The sequence below is a fragment of the Antechinus flavipes genome, chromosome 2 (assembly GCF_016432865.1).
Source record: "Antechinus flavipes isolate AdamAnt ecotype Samford, QLD, Australia chromosome 2, AdamAnt_v2, whole genome shotgun sequence".
Classification (NCBI taxonomy): Eukaryota; Metazoa; Chordata; class Mammalia; order Dasyuromorphia; family Dasyuridae; genus Antechinus; species Antechinus flavipes.
This window is the reverse complement of record NC_067399.1, coordinates 20278137-20305172: the sequence shown is the minus strand read 5'-3', so window position 1 is coordinate 20305172 and position 27036 is coordinate 20278137. Positions and strand designations below refer to the sequence as shown.

Genomic DNA, 27036 nt, shown 5'->3' with positions numbered 1-27036 from the left:
TGATTCTGGGGAGGAGACGAGAGAAACCCTGATCTCCCGCCCAAGGGCCATGGGGAGAAGGGGACAAGGATGGCAGCCTATTCCTCAATAGACTCATAGTGCTGCTCCTGTTCTCTGGGCCCAGGCTGGGATGATTTCTGTCCTCTCTCCTTCTTGGGGTCTCAGGGAATTTGCAGACTCCAGGAGCAGGACAGAATCTGGGAGCTACTGGAGGGGCGGACCAGTGAGCAGAGACCCTTCTGTTAGAAATGACCCTCTCCTGGCCTTTCCCCCAAGGTAACGGCCTCCTGGAGCGGCTGCCTCCTTTCCCCCCTGGGAAGGGAACGGTCTCCAGAGCCAGCCTCCAGAGCTCAGTCTCCCAGACCTGCTCCCCCTCACTTACCGGCCTGAAGGAATCCTGTGTCTGAGCAGAAGAGGATGGAACCTTTATAGGGACAGGGCCCACTATGGGGGCAGGGCCGGGAGGAGGGAGGGCCGAGCACAGGGGCTGGGGAGGGGCAGGGGCTTCCTGGAAGAGGCGAGGTCTTCCTCACTTTGGGGTCAGGAGCAGAGAGGAGCCCCGGGTTCTTCCCCCAGGGTGAGGTAGAGACCCATGACTGGCTCCTGCCCAAAGCTCCCCAGCTGCCCCGTTCCCACAGCCAGGGGAACTTTCTGGGAAGGTTGGCGATGGGGGGAAGAGGGAACTCACAGGAATGGGGGAACTTCCTGCTGGGAAAGGTGTAGAGTCAGAGGCCTGGCCTTGGAGAAGGAGGGGATTCCAGTCAGGGGAGCCACGTTTTCCTGAAAAAACCCTCTGTCTTTCCATTAATTCCTGGAATTCAAATTTAGATTTAAATTTCCAGTATAATACTGCAATATTTGAACAAACTTCTCCGATCTTATACCCAGAACAAATTTAGCATGTACCAGTTAAGAGAAATTATCTCCTACAATTTAAGAATCAGAATTCCAATTTAAACATTCACAGCCCCAAAATTCAAGGTGGCAGAAAACTGCCCTTTCAAGTCAGTCTAGCCCATTCAACCCTTCTGCAGTTAGCTTTGAAGGGAAAGGGGGGCAGGACGGCTGAGCCAATAAGACCCACTTGGGGTCCTGAGAGGAGGATTTTTATTTCCTTAAATAAATTTCCCTTTTTGGGGAAGAAAACAAGATAATTCTTAAAATTGAGATAGACCAGATTTTTAAATTGACTGCAGTTCATGAGATTCCCTAAATTCTAATTAAATGTTCCAGGCAAACTCAATTGCCATTGGTTATTTTCCAGTGCACATGAACTATTTCTCTTCTGTAAGCCAGGAACAGGTTAAAGTGCCAATTTTTACTGACAGAAATCTGACTCGAGATCATTCAAAAGCAGGCTGTTCTTTGCCAGAGATTTTAAGGTAGCAGTGAATTATTATTTTTTCCTAAAGTTCTCAAACTCTTAAATCTTCTGTTAACAGTCAGTGCAAATAGATTACAATTTGCACATTCTTTTAGTAAGCTTTGATTAGAGCTCCTTTAAAATTACTTTTACTATCATATCTTTTTTTCTTTCTTTTTTCTTTTTTTTTTTTAGCTGCGGCATTTGGGGTTAAGTGACTTGCTTAGGGTCACACAGCTAGAAATTAAAATTTGAATTTAGATCCTCCTGACTTCAGGACTGGTACACTATCCATTGCACCCTCTAGCTGCCCCTACTATCGTATCTCAAATAAAATCAAATATGAAGCAATGAGATCCAATAAAGCAGCTAACATTCACATAAGCGTTTGTTTTCTGCTAAGTACCTTTGCAATCATGTGATCTGCACAACAACCATGACTATTTCCCTTTACAAATCAGAAAACTGGGCAGAAATAAAATAATTTGCCATAAATTACATAATCAATACATTACAATAGTTAATACATATCTTCAGTAGAGAATGGACTGACCAAATGCAGAGGCTGACTGGCTGACTGACCTCACACTGCCATGCTGGGTGGTACTAGGGGTACCCGGATTTTTCCTGGGGAGCTGAATTTGCTGAAGGCTGGGGTAGCTGGTTCTGGGCTCAGGCCTCAGGGAATGCTGACCCCCACTACATCCCCTTTCCCCCTAGCTGGGCTGGGGAGGTGTTTGGGCGAGGTCGTGTGGGGTCCCCACAGCTGTTGCTGCTTCCCTTATTTCTCCAGAGGCAGATTTTAGCATTCTCTTTTCTTAATCTTGAGAGGAGTTTGCAAACTCTAGGGCTATACAGATCTAGTTAGCAATCACCACATTCAACACTTTGGGGAGTGGAGTGGAGAGGGTCCCTTAATACTTTCTGGGGTGCTTTCCCAAAGGAGCAGGAGGGGACTCTGGAAAAATAGGAATCAAGGAAGGCTTAGCAAAATATTGCTCTTTACCTACTTTGTTTTTTCTTTCAGAATGGAGTCAATTCCTGGAATTATCCCCAATTTTTTCTTGCAATCTTAAAATGACTAATTGCCAAACTCCTTAATCATTGTTCTCAAAACTCAGAAAATCTAAGATGCTACTTTAATTTTAATTAGCTGACTTTATTTCTGTAGTCCCCAGTTTGGCCAGAGCTGAGATCCACAGGAACAAGTGAGGCTTTTTTAAAAGTTCCTTTTAAGGTGGGAGTCAAGGATATTAAAAAATCTTTCCCAGAATTCTAACTACAGCACAGGAGTTTTTTTTTTCTCTTGCTTGTTGGATTTTAAATCTTTCCAGGTAACAGAATCTAGCTCACAGAACAAATATTCTGCACAAAGATGCAGACACAGACAAAAATAACATGCAAGAGGACTGCCCCATCTTTGCCAAAGGGCTAGGACCATTAGAACAAAACAAAACTCCCTAAATCAAGCATACGCCAATAAATACAGACCAAGGGCAATCTCCTGGTGTCTCAGGAGGGCCGTGAGGGGAGATTTCGGTGTCACACCCGACAATCTTTCTCTCCCAGAGACCAGACCAGACTCCACAGGGACTGAATGGAGGACTGGATCACAGCTGGGATGGTACTTATTTTAAACCCCAATGTCTCTCTCTTTGTATAGTTCCCAGAACAGCCCATGACATCCTGGACAGGATGTAAACAGCCCTGAGGTCAGGAGCATCATCAATTCCTTTATTCTGGACTAGGCTTCCCAAACCAGCATCTTTTCATCTGTCCTAGAATATTGCAATGACCTGCTTTGAGTCCGTTTGCCTCTAGTCTCTCCCCATGCTGATCTATTCTCCATTTAACTTCAAGTTTCCTAAAGACCAGATCTTTCCAAGTCACCTCCTTTCTTTTTTTTCTTTTTGCTGAGACAATTAGGGTTGTGACTTGCCCATCACATCCCTTCTTAATAAACTATTGCTTCCCCATCACCTCCAAGATCAAATACAAAATCCTCCTGTTCTCCTGCCTTTCTAGTCTCCTTTCACCTTATTCTACATCACACACACACACCCTGGCTCAATGACACTGCTCTCCTAACCGGTCCAGCAATAACATGCTCAATTTCTATATTCCAGGCAGTTTCTCTGGCTGTCCCCCTTATCTGGGACTTTCTCTCTTCTCATTCCAATTTACTAATCCCTCGGCTTCCTTTAAATCAGCAAAAAAAAAAAAAAAAATCCCACATTTTAGAGAAAGCCTTTACCCCGTCTTCTTAATCTTGTGCTTTCCATCTCTTGATTATCCCCTGATTATTTTGTTTGTAGCATATTTTGTTGGCTTGTTGTGTTTCCTGTTAAATTGTAAGTTCTTGAAGACCAGGAACTTTTTTTGCTTCTTTTTTATGCCTAGTTCATAGCATAGTACCTGGCACATATTAGGTCCTTAATTAATTTTTTTTTGACTGACTGGGGTAATCTTAGAAAGATCTTAGAAAAGCTTCCCTCAAGATGTAGATCTAGTGTTGGTTTCCGGACAATGCCTTTCCATTTCTTTTTTTTAAATAACTTTTTATTGACAGAACCCATGCCAGGGTAATTTTTTACAACATTATCCCTTGCACTCACTTCTGTTCCGATTTTTCCCCTCCCTCCCTCCACCTCCTCCCCCAGATGGCAAGCAGTCCTTTACATGTTGAATAGGTTACAGTATATCCTAGATACAATATATGTGTGCAGAACCGAACAGTTCTCTTGTTGCACAGGGAGAATTGGATTCAGAAGGCATAAATAACCCGGGAAGAAAAACAGAAATGCAAACAGTTTATATTCATTTCCCAGTGTTCTTTCTTTGGGTGTAGCTAATGCCTTTCCATTTCATCCCCTTCGCCATTCCTCTTCCCCCAACGGCTAGAGCCTTCCCTACTAATTACTTTGTATGTATTTGATCCATTCATAAATACCTATGTGTCATTTGTTCCATTAGAATGAGTTCTATTTCAACTCAGGACTGTATCCCCATCATACTGCCGGGAACATAGAAAGTGCTTAATGAATATTACTCATAGATGGATAACTTGATAAATATCTGCAGGTAATAAGATCACTGAAAATTTAGACTACAGATGAAAATTTAGGGTAGAAACGGTACTCTGGGTCCACGTGATCCTGAGAATCACCTTCTAAAATCAAGAAGATCAATCAATAAACATTTATTAAACACTAACTACATGCAGTCACTATGCTAAGTACACTGTGCTAAGTGTGTGAAGTATCCTTCAACACTCTTCCATAGCCAATTGGGCAAGTACAAGTCCCTTTCTGCTGTGTTTATCTAGAGAGACTCAAAATGGTCTTGGCCCATGTAATTTCTTAAAGAGACCAAGAGATGCCAGTCTTCTCAATAGCAACTTCACTGACAGTTTCCTCTGGGAATATTTCAAAGTGGAGCTCACGTGTAAGTTTTCATCAAGTTTTCATCCATATACCTCTCAAGGTAACAAATGTATATTGGAGGGAGAATGGCCTTCACATAAAATGCAAAAGTTGTGAAGGACTTCTGGGAACTCATAAAAAAATTTTAAAAGACACTTAAATACACCAAAAAAACCCATCAGCATCAATATCCATTGGCAGTTCCCATTGAAAGGCAAAACTTGGGGTGAGCAATGATTTCCAACGTTCCTTTCTCCTGCATCCCTAGTTGTCCCATTGATCCAAAATAGTTCCTTCCAGCCTCACAGTGTTTTCTGGGACTCAGACTCCCATCTGAAAGCAAATACACTTTGGAGCTGCTAGCCAAGCATTTCCTTCCCATCAGAACCCCAGAATCCACATCATTCACTGAAACAGAAAGGTGTGGAGAGATTCCTCCCTGCCGGGGCTTTGCTATCCAGTTTCAAGGACCATCATGCTCGTCTCCAACACAGAGCTAGGGAAATATACTTCTTTCTCCGCAAGGTCCAATCCCTGAACTTTCAGAACTGAGGAGCCTCTAAAGACAATCCCTAAAGATGGCTGTTGCAGAAGGCTTCCATTCTTAGATTCTGAGATTGTTTTTCTGATACAGGAATCTCCTGACTAAAGGAACAGTATCCTTCGACACCGCTCCACAGCAAGCACAAGTCCCTTTCTGCTGTGTTTATCTAGAGAGACTCAAAATGGCCTTGGCCCATGTAATTTCTTGTAAAAGTCCATTATCAATGATGCTCATCTCAAGTTAAGGGGGTGAGAAAGCTTTGAATGAGCACATGGAAGACCCAGGAGCTTCCACCCCGAGGCAGACATCAGTAGTTCCTGGGAGCAGGAAACTACATACATGCACAAGCTTAGCTTCCCTCATAATAGGACCCAGGTCTGCTGTGTAGTGTCCATTGACTTTTGAACAGGAAAAGGGAAAGAAAAAACTTTGAAAACAGCCTGAAAGCACCTTTCACAGGCAGGCAGAGAGACATGGCCCCTGTGATGAGAGTCCATTCTCCCTAGAGCCCTGGCCGACAAGTTACCTCCAAGCCATCCACCATCTCTGAAGCCTTATCCTCTTGACCAGATGTCAGTGAGAATGCCCTAACTTTCCAGAGGGAGGTATCCATGGGACTCAAACCTGCCTCAAACCTTTCAATGTTTTCCCCTTTGAAAAAGGGAAAGGGACTAAAATAAAGATCTTATATATTGCCCTGAGGATGGTTTCAGAATATGGCTTGTATTATGTAATGGCCAAGATCTCTTTCAACTTTGAAATGTTGTGGTTCTGGGTTTCTGTCCTGTAGATTTTTTTTTACAACTTACAAGTTTCCCTTATCTGTTGTCCTCAGGAGATGTACTCTCCAATTTTGGTTTGGTCTTATTTAAAGAATGAGTAATGAAAGGCTTTGATTGAAGGGGAGAAGAAAGACTATTTCATGCTGAAATTCATACACACACACACACACACACACATACACACACACAACAACCACACACACACATACACACACAACAACCACACTTACACATACACACACACAACCATACACACACATACACACACACACACACAACCACACACACACATACACACACATTGTGTGTGTTCACGACTCTCCAGATTTGAAACCAAACAAATACTAGAGACAGTGGGATAATAGAGAGGATGGTTTATTCTTGCCAGGACCCCAGGCCAGACAGCCCCAGGAGGAATGTAAGTGAGAGGAGGAAGAGAAATGAAGACATGAAGGACATTTCAAAAGAGAGAAGGGATGTAGGGGAGAGGAAGAAGGATTTCTGGGAAGGCAGACTTCAGTCAGGGTCCCCAGGGTACACGTTTGGCTCCAGACTGCAGAATCCTCACTCTTTGTTCACACTTATCTCCTCTAGGCTTTGAATTTGCAGAGAAAATTGTATTTTTTGTCGCAGGATTCATTTCTCCATTTCTGGAATCCTGCAGAGAGATAGCCTAGGTTAGGCTGGCCAGGGCAACCATCAGAAATGCATCCCGGACGGATGACTCAGACCTCACGCCCAGGGGTCCTGTACCCATTCATGTACTAAAGTAGAAGGAAGAGTAAAGGAGGAGTGGGAAGTAAAAGGGATGAGAAAAAGGACTGAGAGACTGAGAGGAAAGAAGGGGGAAGAGAGTTGGGAAAAGGAGAAGGGAGAGTAGAGGGTAGCTGAAGGAGAGAAGATAAAGGGGAGAAATGAAAGATGAGGGGAGGAAAGGAAAGTAAAAGGGAAGGGGAAGAAAAAGAGAAGAGGAGTGGAGAGGAGAGACACGTCCACATTTTAAATGCTGAGTTACTCCCAGTTATCCAGGGGTTTAGACAGCAGAGAAGTGGGGGACTCGGCCTGGGTGGATCAGAACTGCTGGGGTTTTATTCTCTCACCAGATTCAGGAGTCAGGACGGCACAGAAGTTGGGTTGGTCATTCTTGGGAGCGTCAGTGTCCCAGGCTTGGTAGATTAAGAGGGTGTTGCTGCTCCATTTCCACCGACCATTCTGGGGAGGGGGGACCAGGAAAGGCAACAGTCAGTGCGAAATGAGACCTCTGGGATGCTCTTTATTGTTCAGAGTAGCTGAGTCTTTGCTGGCTGATCATCATTACACTTCCTGCTTCCCCTCACTTCACTTTGCATCAGTTCATCTAGGTCTTACACCCTGATGGTGGCGGATGTGATTCCTGCTCTCAATGGCCCGTCGGGTCATTCCTCAGGGGGGCTGGCAGTGGGAAGGAGGGCAGCCTCTCCGGCTTTGGCCACTCTCCCCCCCCCAAGATCTTCCTGCTCCCTGGAGCAAGTGTGGAGAGGCCCCCCAGGGGACATGGAAAAGGAGCAGAACCCTCCCCTTCCTACTGATCCCTCCCTGGGCAGAGAGAAGGGGGGCTTCGGGTCCTACCTCACTGTAGTCCCGAAGGCCAATCCAAAAAGGCTTCTGACCAGGCCTGCTCTCGGTGACCATGGTGGCCACGAAGGAGGCCTCGGCCTTATTGAGCAGGGACAGCAGGTGGCCCGAGAAATAGTCCTGGCACAGCAGCTGTGGGGGAAGCAGGAGAGGCCGGGGTCATTGCAGGAGGGTCTGGGAAGGAGGTGAGAGGGGGTCAGCCAAGGCAGGAGGAGAGGAAGAGGGTTTGGGGGAAGCCGGATGCCCCCAGAGAGACAGAGGGAGAAGGCTCTGGAGATAAAAAGTGGAGGAGCAGATGATTTAGAAGTAAGGAATAAGGTTTATGTGGAGGACAATGCATGGGAAGGTGGCTCTCCCCCTCAGGGCTCCCTCTCCCCGACAAACCTCGGCAGCGTCCCAGGTATCGTTAGTGAACAGTATGCCATAGCAGTAGGAGCCATGGAAGGCAGAGCCTTGAGGGCAGGAGCTCCTGGCATGGGGGGGAGCAGGGGCCTCCTCCTGGCCTAGGGAGGGAGGAAAGGAGATACAGGGGAGGGGAGCAGGGCCTCATGGCCTCCCCACCCAAAGCCTGTCCCCACAAACCCTGCATCTCCCCTCTTCCATCTGACCGTCCCCTCCCATTCTCCTGCCAGGCCCAGGTGCCAAGTGCTGGAGGACCCACCTTGTGCCAGGCCTGAGAGCAGCAGGCAGGTGACCAGGATTCCTGGGAAGGTGGGTGACATCGTGGGAGACAGGGGTGCAAGCGCAGCTCGTGAGGTACGGGGGCTCTTGGCTCTGCAACGAGGTCAGAGATGGGGGCTCGGACCTGTTCCTCTTAGCCCTACTCTGTCCTCCCACCTCTTCCCTTCTGGGCTCTTGAGGAATAGGGCAACTGGGGCTGGGAGGAACCTGATGGGAGAAGGGAACCCCGCTCTTCAGAGTGGCTCCAGCTTGAGAACCAACTGACACCTCTCCAGAATGTAGCTCCTTCCCTGAGATTAAAGGGCTCCTTCTCCCAGCAATCGGATGGCTCTCATCGGTCTGGAGGGACCCAACTTCCCCAGGCCCTTCGCTTCTCACTTACCAGGCCGGGGAGGTTGGGGAAGGTGTTTCTGGCCAGGCTGTGGCAGGGACTTTATAGGGAGAGAAGGCAAGGTGGGGGAAGGGTCCCTGAGCGATAAGGCCGAGGGTAGGGACCGGAACATCTGGGATGGTCGGGGTGGGGGGGATTCCTAGCAAAGGGTGTGGTCTTTCCTGAGCGAGGGTCGGGACTTGGCAAGAGAAACTCATTCTTCCTGGAATATTAATGAAGGGACACACGATTAATTCTTTCCCCAAAGGGTGGCAGCTGCCTCTTTCCCATAACCCTAATACATTCTGTGATAGGTTGGAGAGTCGAAAAGTAAGGAATATGCACAGACTGAATTCCCAGCAGGACTTGGGTGAAGAAGGCAAGGATCCGAAAAGAACTAAATTAGGAGGGAATTCTAGCTAATGGGTTCCTGGTTGTCGGATTAGATACACTATCATAATATAATATAATTATACTACTGGGCCTTCATCCAGGTGGGATGTATGTTATCAGTGCCCCTCTACCAGACACCAGGTGCGGTGGAAGCAGCACAGAGATCAATGGCACTTTTCCTCTGGGACCTCACAATCTAGGTACAGGGAATAGAATGCTAGGACTGAGTTAGGAAGGCCTGAGTTCAAGTCCTGCCTCAGACACTTATGATTATGACCCTAAGCAAATTACTGTGCCTCAGTTTCCTTATCTATAAAATGAGGATCAAATAAGTTGGTAATTTGTAAATCACTTGGCAGAGTGCTGGTACATTGTAGGCACTTTCAAAAATGCCCATTTTCTTTTCCTATTTTTTCCCAGTTTGGGATATTTGTATGGAAGATGCAAATTTGGGTATAGACTGACACGTAGGTCCATGGCTGTCACCTCTCTGTGCGGAGAGGAAGCCACCATCCAGCTGGGGGTGTGAGGCCTTTCTTTGTCTCTGAGGGAGCTGAAGTTTGGTTTCTGGGCTCAAATAAAAGAAAACCGTGTCTGAATCAAGAAGAGAAGCCTTTTAGCTGAGTCCAGGTGAAGCCCAGCAGGTGGCTGGAGAATGAACCCATCCCAGCACACGTGATGATGTCCACATGGAACAGTCCCCCTGCCGGAACAAGGGATTCAGGATATGCAGTGAGAGGTGCTCATGGACCTTACAGAGACGTGTGGCCCTGTGGCATAGGAGACAGGAGCTGGCCCTTGGGGCCAAGCTGTTTATCTCCACACACCCCCAAAGACATCTGCATATTCAGAATCCCAGACTGGAATTTCTCCCTGCTACTCAAAGATCTTTTGTGGATCCAGCCACCCAAAGGATCATGGGCTCCCGGAGGCACACTCCCTCATTGTCTGTCTTACTGCCTCCTATCAGCCCTTCGGCTGTAGAAAGCCCTGCCTGCCACAACTGGCAGCATTCTAACATCATCAATCCTGTCAGCTAAAGAGAGATCGGCTTCCATCTCTTTGTCTGGAGCAGGCTTATGACTGGAAACAACAGGGACGATTATGCTTTTGTCCACCAAGGAGACCATTTGCTATAATGGTGATCCATCCAGAATGAAAATGACCTTCCAAAAGAGCAGTGAGCTCCCTATCATAGGAAAGTATTCAAGAACATGCTGAATATACATCGGTCAGGGCTACTGGAGAGCTTAACATTGGATCAGATATAAAGCTGGGCTTGAAGACCTTCATAGAGAAAATTGTGCAAACCTAAAACCCTTCTAGGTGATCTACACTATCCCTTACTAAACTTTTCACAGTAGGAAGACTCTTTGTCCCCCAAATGCATGTCCTGATTGCCTATCCTCTCTCACGCAGGAACATCCTTCTGCCATGTCAGTCCCTTTCCCCCAGTGAAAAGTGCCTTCTGTTGGTCTCCATTTTGGAGAAAGTCCCAAATGGACAATTTTTCATTCACCTCCATTCACCTGAGTGAATAGAAGCATTCTCCTCGGTGCTTCTGCCTCTCCAGACCTCACCCCCATGTCCCCTTCCCAGATACCTTCTCTCTCCATTCATCTCCCCTTTGCATGTTTCTTCTCTCCATTAGCATGTAAGTTCCTTGACTATCAACTATACCTTTCTTTTCCCTTTTATTTGTATCCCCAATAAGTCTGACAAAAAACAAGGACTTAAAAAACTTTGGATAATACAATCTTTGGGGCTGATAAAGTGCACTCTGAGTAACTCTCATCTCAGCCCAAGTGGGTAAGAAAGTTGTGTTTGAGGCCATGTGATTTCTACCAGCTTCTGTTCAAGGCTACCATGGACAGCTCCTGGAGGGGAACAGCTTCCTCACCCGGAACACAGATCTGCACTGCTGCACTGTCTTCTGGGCAGGAAAGGGGGCAAGAACTGTCTGTTCTTCTCCTCTTAAACTGGACAGAGAGATGGTTCCAGGGACAAGAGCCCACCCGCCTCAGAGTCCTAGCCAACCAGATGTTCCCCGATGCATCTCCAGACTCTGAAATCTGATCGGAGGTTCTCCCTGTCCTCTCACTCAGGCACCGATGGAAATGTTCTCGTTCTTCATTAGAAGATCTGACTCCCACCTGCCCTGTTTCAGGGACTTGTCCTCTCTGAAAAGGGGGAATTAGACCGCAATTTGTACTAGTTTGGGAACGCGGCTTAAACGAGATTGGGGTCCAGTTCTTTTCAATTCTGAAATTCTGTGGGTCTGGAATTCTATCATCTATGTCACATATTGTGTCTTTACTTTCAGTTAAAACTGAACCCCCAAAGAATGGGGGACATAGTTTGCCTTTCCCACAATCTGCAGGAGTCTCAGCAACAAGTAGGTCACTTACTATTTATTCGATAAAGTCTTCACGAATAAATCAATAGCCTCGCTGAATAGGCTAGAGCGGAGAGAAGTTGGTCAGTACCCCACAAAATATGTATCCGTGTAAATACACACAATAATCTATATTTGAAGAATCATACAGAGAACATGAGGCATCAAGGTAGGGAGAAGGACAGTTTATTCTTCATGGTCAGTGCTCTGAATCAAAGGTAATGAGCATAAGGGTAATGATGGAAGGAAAAGGGGAGGGGAGGGAGAAAGGGGTACAGGAGGGCCATGACAAGGGGAGAACGGTTCATGTGTGGGGAGGTGGGTGGAATGAAGGTTCTCTGATAGGGCAGAGAAAATACACCCAGGACCCTCTGAAAGTCCATTTGAATCAGGGGTTGAAGAACCTTAATTCATTCTTCTGATTCACCACTTCTAGGCCTTGAACTTGCAGACGTAGGGGAGCTTTACTTTACACAGCTCATCCTTCCATGCTTGGAATCCTAGAGAGAAAGAGTATAGGTTATGTTTGTCTGGCTAGACTGGGTCTGAAGGTCCCTGTTCTGATGACCTTGGCCTTTTCCTTCCATTCATTTGTGTTTGAGAGTGGGAGTCATTGTATCAAATGAAACAGTCTAGGCAGCTTAAAGCAATTATTTTAATTGAATCAATGGCTCAGTCTAGTGCATTAGACTGAAACTGAAAAGTCCTTGATCATTTGAGTGATGTAAAATCCATGGAAAGAAATGGAATGACGCTGAACAGAAGGTGCATTGGGAGAAACCCTATCCACTGCCCATCTTGCTGCTTGGAATAGCATTGGATACTAAGGATGTCGCTCCATGGGATTTCCCAGTTTGAGACCTCTTTTTTCTTGTCTCTGCATGTGTTTGGGGGAGAAAGTACGTACCCTTGGGATTTTTTCTGTGGAGGAGGGGTTGTGAGAGCTATTCTTTCTATCCCAATGGAATTTTTTTAATTCTAGAGTATGATTCCAAGTCTGAATGTTTAATTAATGTGAACTGATAATTACTGGGGAAAGTATACCAGTAAAGGCTAATTATAAAATCAGTCCCTCAGATAGACACATGTAAACTTTTGCAAGTTCTCAGAGTTTCAGTCTCCTTGCCTATCCAATAATCCAATAAAAGCATGGAAGTAAATGGCTTCTGGAAACCCTGTCGGGTGTAGATCTAAGTTTACTTTGAGAATCCTGAGGAGAGAGGGAGTAGTCTTCCTCTGGAACCTAACCTGCCAGTGTCAGTGGGGATTGGAAGAATGAGCTCAGATTGTGGGCAACACAGCTATGACATTGTGGCTAAAAAAGGAGAGAAATAAAGAAATGAGAGGTAAAGGGAGAAGTGAGGAGAGGAGAAAGAGAACAAAAGGAAAAGAAGGGAGGGGAGGGGAAAAAAGGGAAGGGAAGGAAAGGAAAGGGATGGAAGTGGAAAGGGAAGGAAATAGAAAGGGAAAGGAAGGAAAGGGAAGGGAAGGAAAAGGAAGGGAAGGGAAAAGAAAAGAAAGAGGAGAGGAAAGGAGAAAAGAGGGAGAGGAGGGACACAGCAGAGCTCATGTTCTAGGGACCCCTGTGAATCCAGGGCTTTAGCAAACACAGATGTGCCTGGCTATTGCCAGAATTATTGGTGTTTCTCTCTTTCTCACCTGAATCCTGGGTCAGGATTACGCAATAGTTTGGGTTGGTTTGACTGGGGGCTCCCTTATCCCAGGATTGAAAGACAAAAAGGCCACCGCTGGACCAGCGCCACCTGCGGTTCTGGGGGAGGGGTCAGATAATGCAGTGGTTAGTAAAGAGTGAGACACCCCGATCCCCTCCCCTCCCATTCTTGTAGACCAGATGTTTATGAACCTTCCCTGGGTTCCCCCAGAACATGTTGGGATGGCTCTGCCCTCTAAGCCTTTCCAGATGCTGCTGTTGCTAGTCCAGCTGCAATTCTTGAGCCATCCCCCTTCATCCACTCAGAGCCCTGCCCTGACCAGGGACCCTTCTATAATTTCTGGGTCTCAGACTCCTCTATCTCTGACCCTCCTCGTCCTGGCCCAGCCAGTCCCATAACCTTAGGGACCCCCAAGTCACAAACCGATCCCTAAATCCAAGCTTTCCTCTTTGTGACCACAGTCTACTTTCTCCACTCTCACTTTCTCCTTAACCAGCTTTAGGCTGGCCTGATCCTTGTCTCCCAGCCCACAGAAAACAGCCCCTAAGTCATCAGTGAGCCTGAATTCCCCGGGTTATTGGCTTTTTCTCAGTCCATTTTCTCCCTCTCTCCAGCGCCATCTCCGGTCATCCTGACCTATGTCTTGCTACTGGACCCAGATGACTAGAGGAGAAAGTGAGGTTGGTGACTTTGCATGGCCCTGTCTCACGTAGGTCCTCGTCACCTGCAAGTCAACACATCCTCTTCCTGATGTCAGGGGTCCTCCAAGAATGAAGGACCGACAGCAAGTGTCTCCTTCCATATATTCTCTCCTCTCTAATTTGTGAGGGAGATAGAGAGAAAAGGATAGACAGGGGGAGAGGGACAGAGATAGATTAAGACAGACGAAGACACAGAAAGAGACAGAGAGACACACAGAGAGACAGAGACAGACAGGGAGACAGAGAAAGAGACAGAGATAGACACAGAGAGACAGAGACACAGAGAGAGAGAGACAGAGACAGAAAAACACCAAGACACACAGAGAGACAGAGAAAGGGAGAAAGAGAAACAGAGACACACAGAGAAAGAGAGAGACACACACAGAGACAGAGCTATCTGCCCCGATAGCTCTTGCATGGACTCAGTTATTTGTTGCCCCATCCGTTAGAATGTGAGGTTGGGGGCGGGGTTCTGGGGGGACAGATTGTTTTTACTTTTTTGTAAGCTCGGCTCTTATCACAGTTTCTAGGGAAGCTCAGGCTGAGCACACTGTGCGTGCTAGTTGAACCAAAAGCAATGGGAAGGGGCAGCTGGGTGGGACAGTGGATAGAGAACCAGCCCTGAAGTCAGGAGGAGCCGGGTTCAAATCTGGTCTCAGATACTTCCTGGCTGTGGGACCCTGGGCAAGTCACTTGGGTTTGCCCCACCCCCATTTCTAAATGTCCACTTTGCAGCTGTCTCCAGGTTTCTTTTCCCTTTCTTTCCCTTTTCCACGGCTCCGGACCCTTATTCTGGAGAGGCGAGAAAGATCCCGAGCCAGGATGACTGGCACAAGCCCCCGCTCCCCCCTTCGTCTTGGGCAGAGAGAGGGGGGCGCTTTGGGGTCTCACCTCCTGGGGGTCATAGAGACCGATCCAAATGGGCTTCTGGCTGCCCCCATTCTCAGTAATCACGGTGGCCACGAAGCGTTTCTCAGCCTCGCTGTGCAGGGACACAAGGTGGCCTGAGGGGTAGTTCTGGCACAGCAGCTGTGGGGGAAAGCAGGGGGGCGAGCGTCAGGGGGGAGGAGAACGGGGATGGGGAGCACTAGCAAGGGCAGGGCAGCCAATGAGTCTAAAAGAGGGTGAGGGTCGGGCGTGCTCCTTGGCAGAAGGGCGGAGCTAGGTGAGGAGGGCGGGACTTCCTCCAGGTCCTAGAGCTCACCCACCGGGGGTCCCCCTCTCCCCTCCCTCAAGGATCCCTTTCCCCAACCAACTTCCGCGAAGCTCCAAGTCTCTTCGTAGCGTACTAAACCATAGCAGTTGGAATCAAACCAAAGGAAGCCTTCGGGGCAGGAGCTCCTGGCTGAGGGAGCATCCGAGGGGTCCTCCAGGCCTGGGGGAAGGAAGACAAGTGGGAGCCTCAGCTTCTGCCTGAAGTCCCAGAGATCCCTGCTGCCGGCATGGCTTCGTCCTTCCCACATCCCTTTGCTCCGGCCCCCTCCTTTCCTCCCGAGGGCTGGTCCAGGTCCAGGGGAAGCTCTCACCTTGTGCCAGACCTGGGAGGATCAGGCAGGCGAAGAGCAGCTCGGAGAAAGTGAGGGGCAGCATCCTTTGGAGTCTGAGGACACAGAGAGAGACCTGAGCCCCCTGCCCCCCCAGCCCTGAGGGCAGCTGGGGTCGGGGCTCAGATCCTTCTGGCTTCCCTGAGCTGAGGCTGGGGGCCCCTTCCACCTCCCCTTTCCTGGGATTCTGGGGCTGGACCAAAGCTGGGCCTGAGGAAACAGACCCTTCCCTCTCATAGAGGCTCAGGAAGAATCTTTGCTTTCATTTCCCTCTAACCCTGCTCCCTTCCCAAAGTGAGACGCCTCCTTCCTGCCTCTGAAAAGGGAATAACCTCATGTGTGAAGTGACCAAGCCCTGCCCGGGCCCTTCTCTCTCACTCACCAGACTGGCCCCACTGTGTGTCCGACCCAGCGGGGACAGGACCCTTTATAAGCAGAGCCCAAAGGGGAGTGAACATGGGCCGGGGTAGAAGAGAAGGGGATGAAGGCAGGGATGGGAGGGTGCGGGAGCTGGGCCAGGAAATACCTTCTTTCTGGCACAGAGGAACAATCGTTTCTCCAGGCCGGGGCAGGGGGTGAGTCCCTTCTGCCATGGTGACCAGCTGCCCCCTTCCCACAGCCTTGGGAAACCTGAGATGGGATGAGGAGGAGGAGGAGGAGGGAGCTTACGCTAGGATGAGGGAGCTTCCAGCAGCACCCTGCTGTGGAAGGAAGGAGTCTAGGAAAGGGCTGGGAGAAGGGAACTGCAGCCAAAGGTAGCAAGGGGACACGAGGTCTTGGCCACACACACCCCTTAACAGAACTTCCTGGAATCTCTAAAACAAGAAAGAAATCTGAGAAGTTTTGGCAAGGCTCGTTCATCACCAGCACTGGACCAGCAATCTTAAAGCTTGCTTTTCCTATCTTTTTTAAATACGTGCTTGTCAGACTTAAACTAATACCAACTTTTCCAATTACCAAGAAGAGATCAAGTGGATTATGTATAAAATATGAACTTGGATCACCTATGGTTTATTTTGAATGCATATTAAAATCAATATGACAGCGCCAATACTGTCCTGGTCATTTGGACTTCCATCTATACTTCCTCCTATTCCTTTCAGAACATATATACATATATATAATGTAATATTACAACATGTTATATATAATATATGCAATATATTATATAATAATATTAATATAACATATAATTGATATCTAAATTATATGTTATGTTATATTAATAATATCACTAATTAATATAATCAACAATATATTATTTCTATATTATATATGTTAATATGTAATGTAATAATATATCATTAGCATCCCAAGAAGATCCTTTTGCCTTTTCTTTTGTTATTACCATTCTCTTTACACACTAATTCCCATACTTTGAAAGCCCTTCCTTTTATCAAAGCAATATTGCCAAGCAAAACAAAGTCACACACTGGTATCTCAAAATGCCCGTCATATTCACGGGGCAGCTCTCTCTGATTAATCAAAGTGGAGTAAATGCCAGGGACTGATGTGGATGAATAAAAGGGCTCGAAGGGCTTAGTGACTTCTGAGCTGAAATTCCAAATTGCTTTCTAGAAGGGCTCTATGACACTTTTTAAAAAGACATTTTTATTACTATCTTTTACTTTTCATTTATTATGTCCATTTTTTATTTCAGAACATTATGGCAGCCTTAGGGTTATTTCAATGTCAAGGTTTGCAGATATTCTGGGGTGATCTCTGCCTTCTACGATGTGGTTAGATGACCTGGATGCAGTTTTCATCATTGTTGAAGACATCGGATAACATCACTCTAGAAAGCGTGGGAACAAGCACCCAGCCTTGCTTCACTCCATTGGTGACTGGGAAAGAGCAAAAGCATCGTCATCGGGGTAGCCAAGTAGAATGGTATCGATCCGTCCCACTCAGTATTGCTAGTCTAGGGTCATGATTTCCTTGAGTTCAATTCAAATCTTTAGAAAGCACACGACACTGTATTAGGCATTCTGGGCCTCGAGGTGCTCCCTAAAGTTCCATTGAATAATGGAGCAGCCAATGGAAAGAGGATGCTCTTAACCCAGAATGTCTACACCTGTGTCAGTGTCAGTCTCATCTCCCAGGTCCCAAACGTCTTCGATAACTCTGTCTTGGGTGATCCAGGGGTGTTCCAAACCACTGCAACAGCAGTAAATATCCGAGGCCAGATTTAAACTCTGATCTTCCTGACTTTAAATACCACAAGCCCCATTTTCTCTACCAGAAGCCTTTCTTGATCACCCAAATCCCCTTCCATAATGATAAATGTTGGAGGGGATGTGGGAAAACTGGAACATTGTTGGTAGAGTTGTGAACCGATCCAAACATCATGGAGAGCAGTTGGAACTGTGCCCAAAGGGAGATCAAACTGTGCAGACCCTTTGATCCAGCAGTGTCTCTTATTGGGTCTGTATCCCAAAGAGATCTTAAAGGAGGGAAAAGGGACCCCCATGTGCAAAAACGTTTGTAGCAGGTCTCTTTGTAGTGGCCAGAAACTGGAAAGGGAGTGGATGCCCATCAGTGGATGAATAAATTGTGGTATATGAATGTTAAGGAATATTATTGTTCTGTAAGAAATGATCACTAGGATGATTTCAGGGAGGCCTGGAGAGACTGACATGAACTGATGCTGAGTGAAATGAGCAGAACCAGGAGATCATTGTACACAGCAACAAGATTGTGAGATGATTGTGAGCATGATGGACGTGGCTCTTTTCAATAATGAGGTGATTCAGGACAATTCCATAGACTTGTGATGGAAAATGTCATCTGCATCCAGAGAGAGAAGTATGGAGACTGATCAAAGCATTGTATTTTCATCTTTGTTGTTGCTGTTTGCTTGTTTTTTCTTATGTTTTTTCTCCATTTTGAGCTTATTTTTTTTGCACAAAATGACAAATGTGGAAATATGTTTAGAGGAATTGTACATGTTTAACCTATATTGGATTGGTTGCTGTCTAGGGGAGTGGAGGAAAGAGAGAGAAAAATCTGGAACACAAAGTTTTGTAAGGGTGAATGTTGAAAACTATCTTTGCATGAATTTTGAAAAATAAAAAGCTATTATTATTTTTAAAAGAAAGAAAGAAAAAGCAGGAAGGTTTCAGAAAAAAATGGAAAGACTTATACAAACTGATGTAAAGGGAATGAGTAGAATCAGGAAAATTTTATATACAGTATCAAAAACATTGTAAGAGGATCAACTATTAATGACTCAAGCTCTTCTCAGCTACACAATGATCCACAACTACAAAGAATTCATGAAAGAAAATGCCATTCAGGATAAAGAATGATGGATTGTGAATGCAGATTGAACTATACTTTTTTTTTAACTAATGTTATTCTTCTTCATGATTTTTTCCCTTTTACTCTGTTTCTTCTTTCATAATGGTGACTATTTTAAAAATATATTTTACATGACCTCACATGTATGACCTCAATCGAATTGCCTATCAGGAAAGAGAGAGAGAAATTTGGAAGTCAAAATCTTGTAAAACTGAATGCTAAAAATTGTCTTGACATGGAATTGGGGGAAAAAATAAAATACCATTTTAAAAAGTTTTTTTTTAAGAATATCTTTTTTTATTCAAACAAAATAAACACAGGAGACAGTTGAAGAAGACAAAATTTTATTTTGATGTTTTTAGAGTTAGGGTTAGGGTTAGGGCCATAAAATCCATATAGAAATTTGGATGAGGAAAGAAGGGAGGGGAGAAATTGGGGAACATAAAAAGGAAGAGGAGGAAAGGAAGGAAAAGAAAAAGAGGGGAGGAGAAGGAAGAGGAGAAGAAGAAAAGAGGGGAAGAGGAGGGAAGGAAGAGGAGTAGGAAAGGGAAGGAAGAGGAAGGAATGAGAGAAAGGAAAGGGTAGGCAAGAAGAGAGAAGAAGAAATGGAAGGAGGAGGTGAGAGAAGAAAAAGAAAGAGCGAAGAAGAGAGAATAAGGGGAAGGAAGAGACAAAGAGGAAAGGAAGGCAAGGAAGAGGAGGAGAAGTTTCTTTGGGAGGCTGGACTCCTGGTCTCCTGAGTCCATTCCTAGCTCCATGGTGATTTCATACTCAGTTCCCTGCTCTCTTCAGCCTCCAGGTGCTCTTAAGTCCTCTAGACTGAGAACTTGCAGATAAAGGGAAGCTCCTCGTTGCAGTGTTGATCCTTCCACAGTAGGTACTCTGAAGACAAAAAGAAAAGGAAAAGTCTCCACTGTAGGCTCTGAGCTCAGGCAGGAGCTGCCCAACCCCATAGGTGAGATAGGGATTTATGGCCTGGAAAAGAAAGAATTGAGGAGAGAGGGGAATAAAAGAAGAAAAGAGCAAGAGGAAGAGGGCAGCCCCGGCTCCCCGAGGTCCCGCTTGACTCGGGCAGGGATGGAGATAGGACTGAAGAGAAGGGTTTTCCTCTCTCACCTGAGCGTGGGGACAGACTCACGCAGAACCTGAGGGTGGTTTTCGCGGGGGCTCCTTTCTCCCAGGTATTTAAGGTAAGCATGGCATTGTCGCTCCAGTGCCAGCGGCGGTTCTGGGGAAGGCCAGAGGCTGCTCAGTATTGGAAGGAACCTCAGAAGACATTGAGTTCCACCCGCGTCTGTGTAAAAATCCCCCCTAGAAATCACCCAACAAAGAGTATCACCATAAACATAGTGGGGAGAATGCTGGGCCCGAAAGAACCGGATCTGATTCCTGCTTCAATCGTCCCAGCTATGTTGCTTTGCACAAACATTCGGCTTCTGTCTGCCTCAGTTTCCCCATCTCTAAAACAGCGATCATGGTGGCCCCTCCCTCCAAAGGCTGTTGTAAGGAGCTTATTGAGCACAGTACAGAAAGCACTGTGCAAACCTTAAAGTGGTTGTCAATGCTAGCTATCATTATTATCATTGATTCCAAGTTGAAAGGTCACCTAAGCTACCCCCTCCCTTTACACACTTTTGGAACTTGCCCCAAATCACACGGGCAAAGCTGGGATTGGAACCCAGGACCTCTGAGTTCTTCCTTATACTCTGACCCTTCCCAGCCTCTAGTTGAGTGAAGGGGGCTGGAGGCGGCCCATGCATTTCCATTCCCCTCTCCTCTCAGAGAAATGATTTGTGTTTAAGAATGGGTCTCTGCATGGATGGCTGCAAGGGGAAGACTGAGGATAGGTAAGAAAACTGATCGTGGGGATGGGGAGGCAAGAGTGGACTTCTCTTCTCCATAGCTCTCTCCTCCCCCTATTTCCCCTTCCACCCCCTCAGCCCCAGAATTCAGACAGAGGAGATGGACTGGGGGGTGGGGGGTGGGGGAGTGGAAAAACCTGGGAGGGGTCGTGAAGGCCGATCCAGAGGTAACTCCGGTTGTGTCCGAGACTCTGGGTGGCCAGAGCGGCCGCAAAGGAGGCTTCGGACTCATTCATCAAGGACAGGAGATGGCCGGAGGTCAGCATTTGACACTTCAGCTGAGGAAAAGAGGAGAAGGGACATTGTAGGGGGTAAAGGCTATGCTGCCCAGGGAGGGTCTGCAGTGAGAGGGCAGGGGAGGAAGGGAGCGCTATCAGAAAAGGCAAGGACTGAGGCACTTGGGGAGGGTCTCTCCTTACAGACAGGGAAACTGACCCAGGGAGAGCCACGGGGGGGGGGGGTTGCTGCTGGGGGAGGATTGAGGATCCAGGTGGGAGGGGGAAAGCACGAGTGACGTCTGGGTCAGCTTAGGGGGCAATGAAGGTGCAGTCCCGTTCCCATCCCGTGGCATCGACCCAAGGAGCCCTGAAATCAAATGGCAAACACGCCTCCCCTGCAAACCCATACCGGGTGGCCTATAACCAAGCACCTCTGCAGCGGTCCAGGTTTGGGGTTCCTGGAATACTGCGTAGCAGTGGGAGCCATAGATCTTGGATCCTTCTGGGCAGGAGATCTGGGGAGGAGTGATCCATTTGGTAATCTGGCCTGAGGGCAAGTCGGATAAAAGAAGCAAAGTGAGAAACCCGGGGTCTTGCTATGGGAGGCAGGTGGGATCAGAAGGAATCCCACCCATGCGGTCGGACTTCTCCCCTCTCTGGGGAGTAGGATCAGAGAGAGAGGGGCTTTATCTAAGGTCACACAGCGGGATGCCGGGGACATGCACCCTGGACAGGGGTGACTCACCCAGGACCAGATCTGGGAGCAGCAGGCAGTAGAAGAGCCACTTGGAGAGGCTGGAGGGCAACATTACATCTGTGGGAGGGGGAAGACCCTGAAACCCTGGACAGCATCGGCTTCTGATCCCAGGCTGAGATGGAGCCAGGGAAAAACAGGGAAAAAAGAGAGTTCGGTGGGATTCTCCTCCCTCCTCCCTGTTCTCGGCAGTGGGTCCATCCTGCCCTCCCACCCCTCTAACTCCCCAAGTTCTGCCTCCTCCTCCCTGAATATGAGGAAATCTGGACGTTTTGTGGTTTCCGGAGAACGGAGGGTCCCGGAGCCCTCGGAGAAGCTCCCGAGCTGCGGGGACCTTAGTAGGAGGGGCTCCTTGCCTAAGAAGGGGTGGCAGGTCCCTGCTCCTCCAATGGTCCTCCCCTGTAGGTTCCCCACTTACCCTCTGGCTGGTCTGGATCAATATGTCCCGCAGGGGCCTACATGAGCCTTTATAGGGGGCAGAGGTGGGAGTCTGGGGCAGGAATAAAAGAGGAGGGAATGGAAAGGGGAGGAAGGGATGGCCGTGAGTGAGGACCGTCTCTTCCCAGAAAGGGGAGGTGCTGGCAGGAGAGCCCTCGCTTCCCAGCAGAGCCAGGTCATGATTCTCCCAGTGAGGAGCTCAGGAGGGTCTCGTCCCCAAGGCACTCAGCTGTTCCTTTCCCACGGCCAGGGAACAAGGTGCACCCAAGGCGAGTGCGTACACAGGGACCCGAGAGCTGAGCGGAGAAAGGAGGAGGAGGGAGGAGAAGCCGGGGCAGTGGATCCCAGAGGGAAAGGGGCAGCAGGAAGCAGTGACAGAGGAGATCCCAGAACCTTCACATTTAGTGTCATCGCCCCCCGTTACCTATCTCCATCGTGCTCTGGGCTTTCCGACTCTTGCTTCATGTTGTCAACGTCAGCATTTCAGAGGCACGAGGGACCGCGGTCCCTGAACCCCAACAAGAGTCCCTTTTCAGCTTGCCTCTGCTGGAAGACATCCAATGAGGGGGGACCTACTTCCTCCCTAGGAAACTGACTCCATTTTGAAATAAATCTAAGCTTTGGGGAGTTTTTCTTGACATTGAGTTAAACTTTCCTCTACAAGTTCTCCCCATTTTACAGCTGAAGAAACTGAGTGTCTGAGCTAATTAAATATCTGTGACCAGATTTGAACTCAGATCCTCTTAACTTCAGACCCCCCAGCTACCTCATAGGAAGGGAGAGGCATCGGCTAAGAAGGGAGATCTTCATGCAAGTGCTTTGCAAATACTATTTCATTAGCTCCTCGTGACAGCTCTGGTGGTTATGCTAATTGGTGCTATTATCACTCAATCCTGTTCGCCTCAATTTACTCATCTGTAAAATGGGCTAGAGAAGGAAATGGCAAATCACTTCAGTGTCTTTGCCAAGAAAACCCCCAATGGGATCCCAAAGTCTGACTCACTTGGTACTTAGATGAATAATTCGAGTAGAATTCCACCTGGTGGCCACCTCCAACATTACACTCTGAGCTAATCCAAACACTTGGTAAATTATGATTTTAGTGATTATAGGTATCAGCCAATGCCATGGCTGAGATGAGGCTATCATAGGGACTTAGTGACATCCTCTTCTTGTCCCCATGTGGATATTCACTTGTGTCTGCAGTAATAAGGTCACAGAGATGTTGAAATACTTTTGGACTTTTTTATATTCTTATTTATTTATTTTTAAAAGTTTTCATCATTTACTTTTGAGATTTTGATTTCCATTTTTTCTCCCTTCTTCCCTCTCCTCCCCCCTCTCCAGGACAGCAAGCAACATGATTTAAACTACATTTACAATCATATTAAACATATTTTCACGTTAGTCCTGTTGTAAAAGAAAAATCAGAACAAAAAAGAAAAACCACAAGAAAGGGAAAAAAACACACACACAACAAACGAAAATTGTATGTTTCCATCTGCGTTTCAGACTCCATAGTTCTTTCTCTGGATGTGGATGACATTTTCAATCATGAATCTTTTGGAATTGTCTAGAATTACTGCTGAGAACAAGTCTCTCATTGTTGATCGTCACATAACCTTGCTGTTGCTGTGTACAATGTTCTCCTGGTTCTGCTCACTTCACTCTGCACCAGTTCATGTAAGTCTTTCCAGGTTTTTTGAAATCTACCCGATCATTATTTCTTATAGAACAATAAGAGTATTACATTAATATACCACAACTTGTTCAGCCATTTGTCACTTGATGGAAATCTCCTTGATTTCCAGTTCCTTGCTACTAGAAAGAGAGCTGTTATAAACGTGTTTGTACATGTGGGTCCTTTTCCCTTTTTTGGGACCTCTTTGGTATACAGACCTAATAGTGAGATTTCCGGCTCAAAGGACATGTATGTTTTTAAATAATTTGGGAGGACATAGTTTGAAATTATTTTTTACTTTGGTTGAATCAGTTCACAACTCCACCAATAATGTATTTATTTTCCAATTTTCCCCCAAGCCTCTCCAATATTTGCCATTTTTCCTTTTCTGTTGTATAGTCTGATAGATATGAAGTGATAGATCAGAGATGTTTTAATTTGCATTTCTCTCATCAATAGCTTTTAGAGCTTTTTTATATGATCACAGATGGATTTGATTTCTTCATCTGAAACTGCCTGTTCACATCCTTTGACCATTTATCAACTGGTGAATGACTTGTATTCTTATAAATTTGACTTCTCTACATATTTTAGAAATGAGATATTTATCATAAACACTGGTTGCAAAAATTGTTTCCCAGCTTTCTGCTTCTCTTATAATCTTGGTTGCATTGGCTCTGTTTGTGCAAAAACTTTTTAATATACTCAAAATTATCCATTTTGTATTTCATCATGTTCTCTATCTCTTGTTTGGTCATAGATTCTTCCCTTCTCCATAAATGTGACAGGTAAATTATTTGAGTCTATTATTAGTAATTTGCCCAAGGTCATATAGCAACACAGCCCAAATCCTTTTCCTCCAAATCAAGAGTCCTTTCCATTATAATTCATGCTCTGTAAGATGGAAGGGTCAATTTCATTCCAATTCATTACCTATTTATTAAGCGCCTATTGTGTGCCAAATACATCATTTACTCTTCACAACCACCTTGGGAGGTAGATATTATTATCATCATTACAAATGAGGAAACTGAGGCAAACAGAAAAATTTGCAGCTAGGAACCTTCTAATACACACACACACACACACAGAGAGAGAGAGAGAGAGAGAGAGAGAGAGAGAGAGAGAGAGAGAGAGAGAGAGAGAGAATCTGAATTCAGCCTTCCTGACTTGCTTTCCCAATTCACTTCCTCAGAAGCTTGAGAAGTTCATAGCTTATCCTAGAGATGACAGGGAATCATTGAAGCTTCTTGAGCAGAAAAGTGCACAATCTAATTTTTGCTTTAGACAAAAACTGGCTGCTTTGTGGAGGATGGATTAAAGAACCAACATTAATCTAGGCAGGGAATAATGTGAACCTGAATTGTAGGATAATGATGAGAGTGGAGAGGTCACATTCTGGGGAAGGGGTAGAAGGCTTGGGATGATGACTAGTAAAAGTGAGAAACTGAGGATATCAGGAGGTTGACAACCTGAGTCAGTGAAAGAAAGGTAGAAACTTTCACAGCAACAGAAAAGTGTATTGGGGGAGGGAATAGGGGATATAATTAATTCTATTTTAGGTAAGTTGAGGCTTTGTTGTCTATGGGACATCCAGGTGCAGGTATCCTGTGGGCAGTTGGAGTTATGGAATTGGACATCAGGAAACAGGTGAGGGCTAGAAATCTTCTGCATATAGATAATAATTGATTCATAAGAGCTGATGGAGTCACCAGAAACTATAGAGAAAGAGAAGATGAGAAAGAGAAAAGAAGGAAGAAAAGAAAGAAAAGAGAAGAAGCAAGAAGAAATAAAAAAGAAGGAAGGGAAGAGAAGAAGAAGGAAGAGAAGAGAAGAGGAAAAAGAAGAGGAGAAAGAGAAGAGAAGAAATGAGAAAAGAGAAAAAAGAAGGAAGAGAAGAAAAGAAACAAGAAAAAGAGTAGAGAAGAAAAGAGAAAAGAAGGAGAAAAATAGAAAAAAAAGAAAAATAAGGAAAAGAGGAAAGAGAAGAGAATGAATAGAAGAAATGAGAAAAAAGAAAAGAGAAGGAAGAGAAGAAACAAGAAGAAAGACAGGGAGAAGAGAAGGCAAGAGAGGGGAAGAGAAGGAAAGAGAAGAGGAGAGGAGAGGAAAGGAGAGGAGAAGAGAGGAGAGGAGGAGAGAAGGGGAGGGGAAGAAAGAATCCAGGATAGAATTCCAAGGCAGATACACATAAAAGGACAAAACATAGACGGTGATCCAGCCAAAAAAAAAGCCTGAGAGGAGGACAGGGAACTATGATTATACTAGGTGGTCTCCCCCATTCTTCCTGTGCTAAATTTTACCATCCTCTCCCTTCTGGAGGCTCCTTCCTGCCTGATCTCATTTCTTCTGTAGAACAGGAAAGTACCACAGAAGTGCAGTAATACTGTGTTCCATTTTAAATGGAATACTCCCTGAGGTCCTGCCTCAGAATTTCCCCTCCAGGAATAAGAAGGAGGGGGGGTGGAAGGGGTATGAGAAACGGAAAGTTAAGGTCAGCATTTCCCCCCTTTCACTGACTCTCCTGCAGACGCCCGGCGCCCATGTGGAAGCGTCCCTTCCATCCAGATCCTCCTTGAGGAGCTTCCCTTTCCCCCTTTCCTTCCCCCGTCCCACTTTCAGAGCTTCTCAGAGGGCCAGCTCGTCCAATTGCCCTCTTTCATGGAGGCTGAAGAGCTGGAGGGACCCTAAAACTCCAGGCCCTTCAGGTTTGCTCTGACCCCTTTTACTGCAAGAGGAAGCTCAAGCAGAGACAAATGACGGTCACTATATTAAGTCAGCCAAGGCAGAATCCAAATTCAGACTCTCCGGTCCTTGGCCCTGCCCCAACCCCACCATGTCACCCAATGAGGACTTGACAATAACATGGAAAGATGGAGTGGATGGGAATGAGGAGTCCAGGATGACAATGAGGTTGGGAGTCTGGCACTTTCCCACTACCACAAAATGCTTCACCCTTGTCACCCCGATGGGCTCCTCGCTCACTGGCAGTCCTCAAGCAAAAGCTACAAGTGCAGGGGTTCTTGTTCAGGTCCCTCCCAAGCCCTTCAGGTTTCTCTGCCTCAGCTTCAGGCTCTCAGGGCACTTGCCCAAGGGGGACTGAGGTCAGGGTCAGAGAGAAGCTCTACTGGGGCTGTCAGTCTCTGGCCAGGATTAACGATGGACATCTGGACGGAGCTTAAGCAGAGTTCTGAGGCAGAGAACAGGGTTCCTCTCGGGTACAGGGGCTGGTGAAGAACTGAGAGCCCCCAAGTTAGAACGTCAACCTAATCCAATGGCTGCTGACCAGTTCTGCTGAGTC

General features: G+C 46.5%; 3 protein-coding genes across 4 annotated transcripts; all 3 read right to left on the bottom strand.

Annotated features, from left to right (window-relative positions):
* Positions 1-6481: 6481 nt before the first annotated feature.
* LOC127546318 (lithostathine-1-beta-like) lies at positions 6482-10014 on the bottom strand. The gene is made up of 6 exons (XM_051973507.1): positions 9926-10014; positions 8387-8499; positions 8110-8228; positions 7720-7857; positions 7212-7323; positions 6482-6769 (listed from the first exon to the last, which is right to left on the bottom strand). Exons 1-6 carry the CDS (start codon positions 10012-10014, stop codon positions 6702-6704), a joined length of 639 nt encoding a protein of 212 aa, XP_051829467.1. The 3' UTR covers positions 6482-6701.
* Positions 10015-11734: 1720 nt separating this feature from the next.
* Positions 11735-15711, bottom strand: LOC127552331 (lithostathine-like). The gene is made up of 5 exons (XM_051982895.1): positions 15465-15711; positions 15195-15313; positions 14830-14967; positions 13224-13335; positions 11735-12064 (listed from the first exon to the last, which is right to left on the bottom strand). The coding sequence occupies exons 1-5, from the start codon at positions 15526-15528 to the stop codon at positions 11997-11999; spliced, it is 501 nt and encodes a 166-aa protein (XP_051838855.1). The 5' UTR covers positions 15529-15711; the 3' UTR covers positions 11735-11996.
* Positions 15712-19112: 3401 nt separating this feature from the next.
* Positions 19113-22560, bottom strand: LOC127552330 (lithostathine-2-like). 2 transcript variants are annotated; one of them, XM_051982894.1, is made up of 6 exons: positions 22035-22552; positions 21608-21731; positions 21294-21409; positions 20782-20922; positions 19899-20010; positions 19113-19664 (listed from the first exon to the last, which is right to left on the bottom strand). In XM_051982894.1, exons 2-6 carry the CDS (start codon positions 21669-21671, stop codon positions 19597-19599), a joined length of 501 nt encoding a protein of 166 aa, XP_051838854.1. In that variant the 5' UTR covers positions 21672-21731; positions 22035-22552; the 3' UTR covers positions 19113-19596. The 2 variants fall into 2 exon arrangements, with proteins under 2 accessions (XP_051838854.1, XP_051838853.1); XM_051982893.1 differs by lacking the exon at positions 19113-19664 and having other exon boundaries at positions 19684-20010; positions 22035-22560.
* Positions 22561-27036: the final 4476 nt, after the last annotated feature.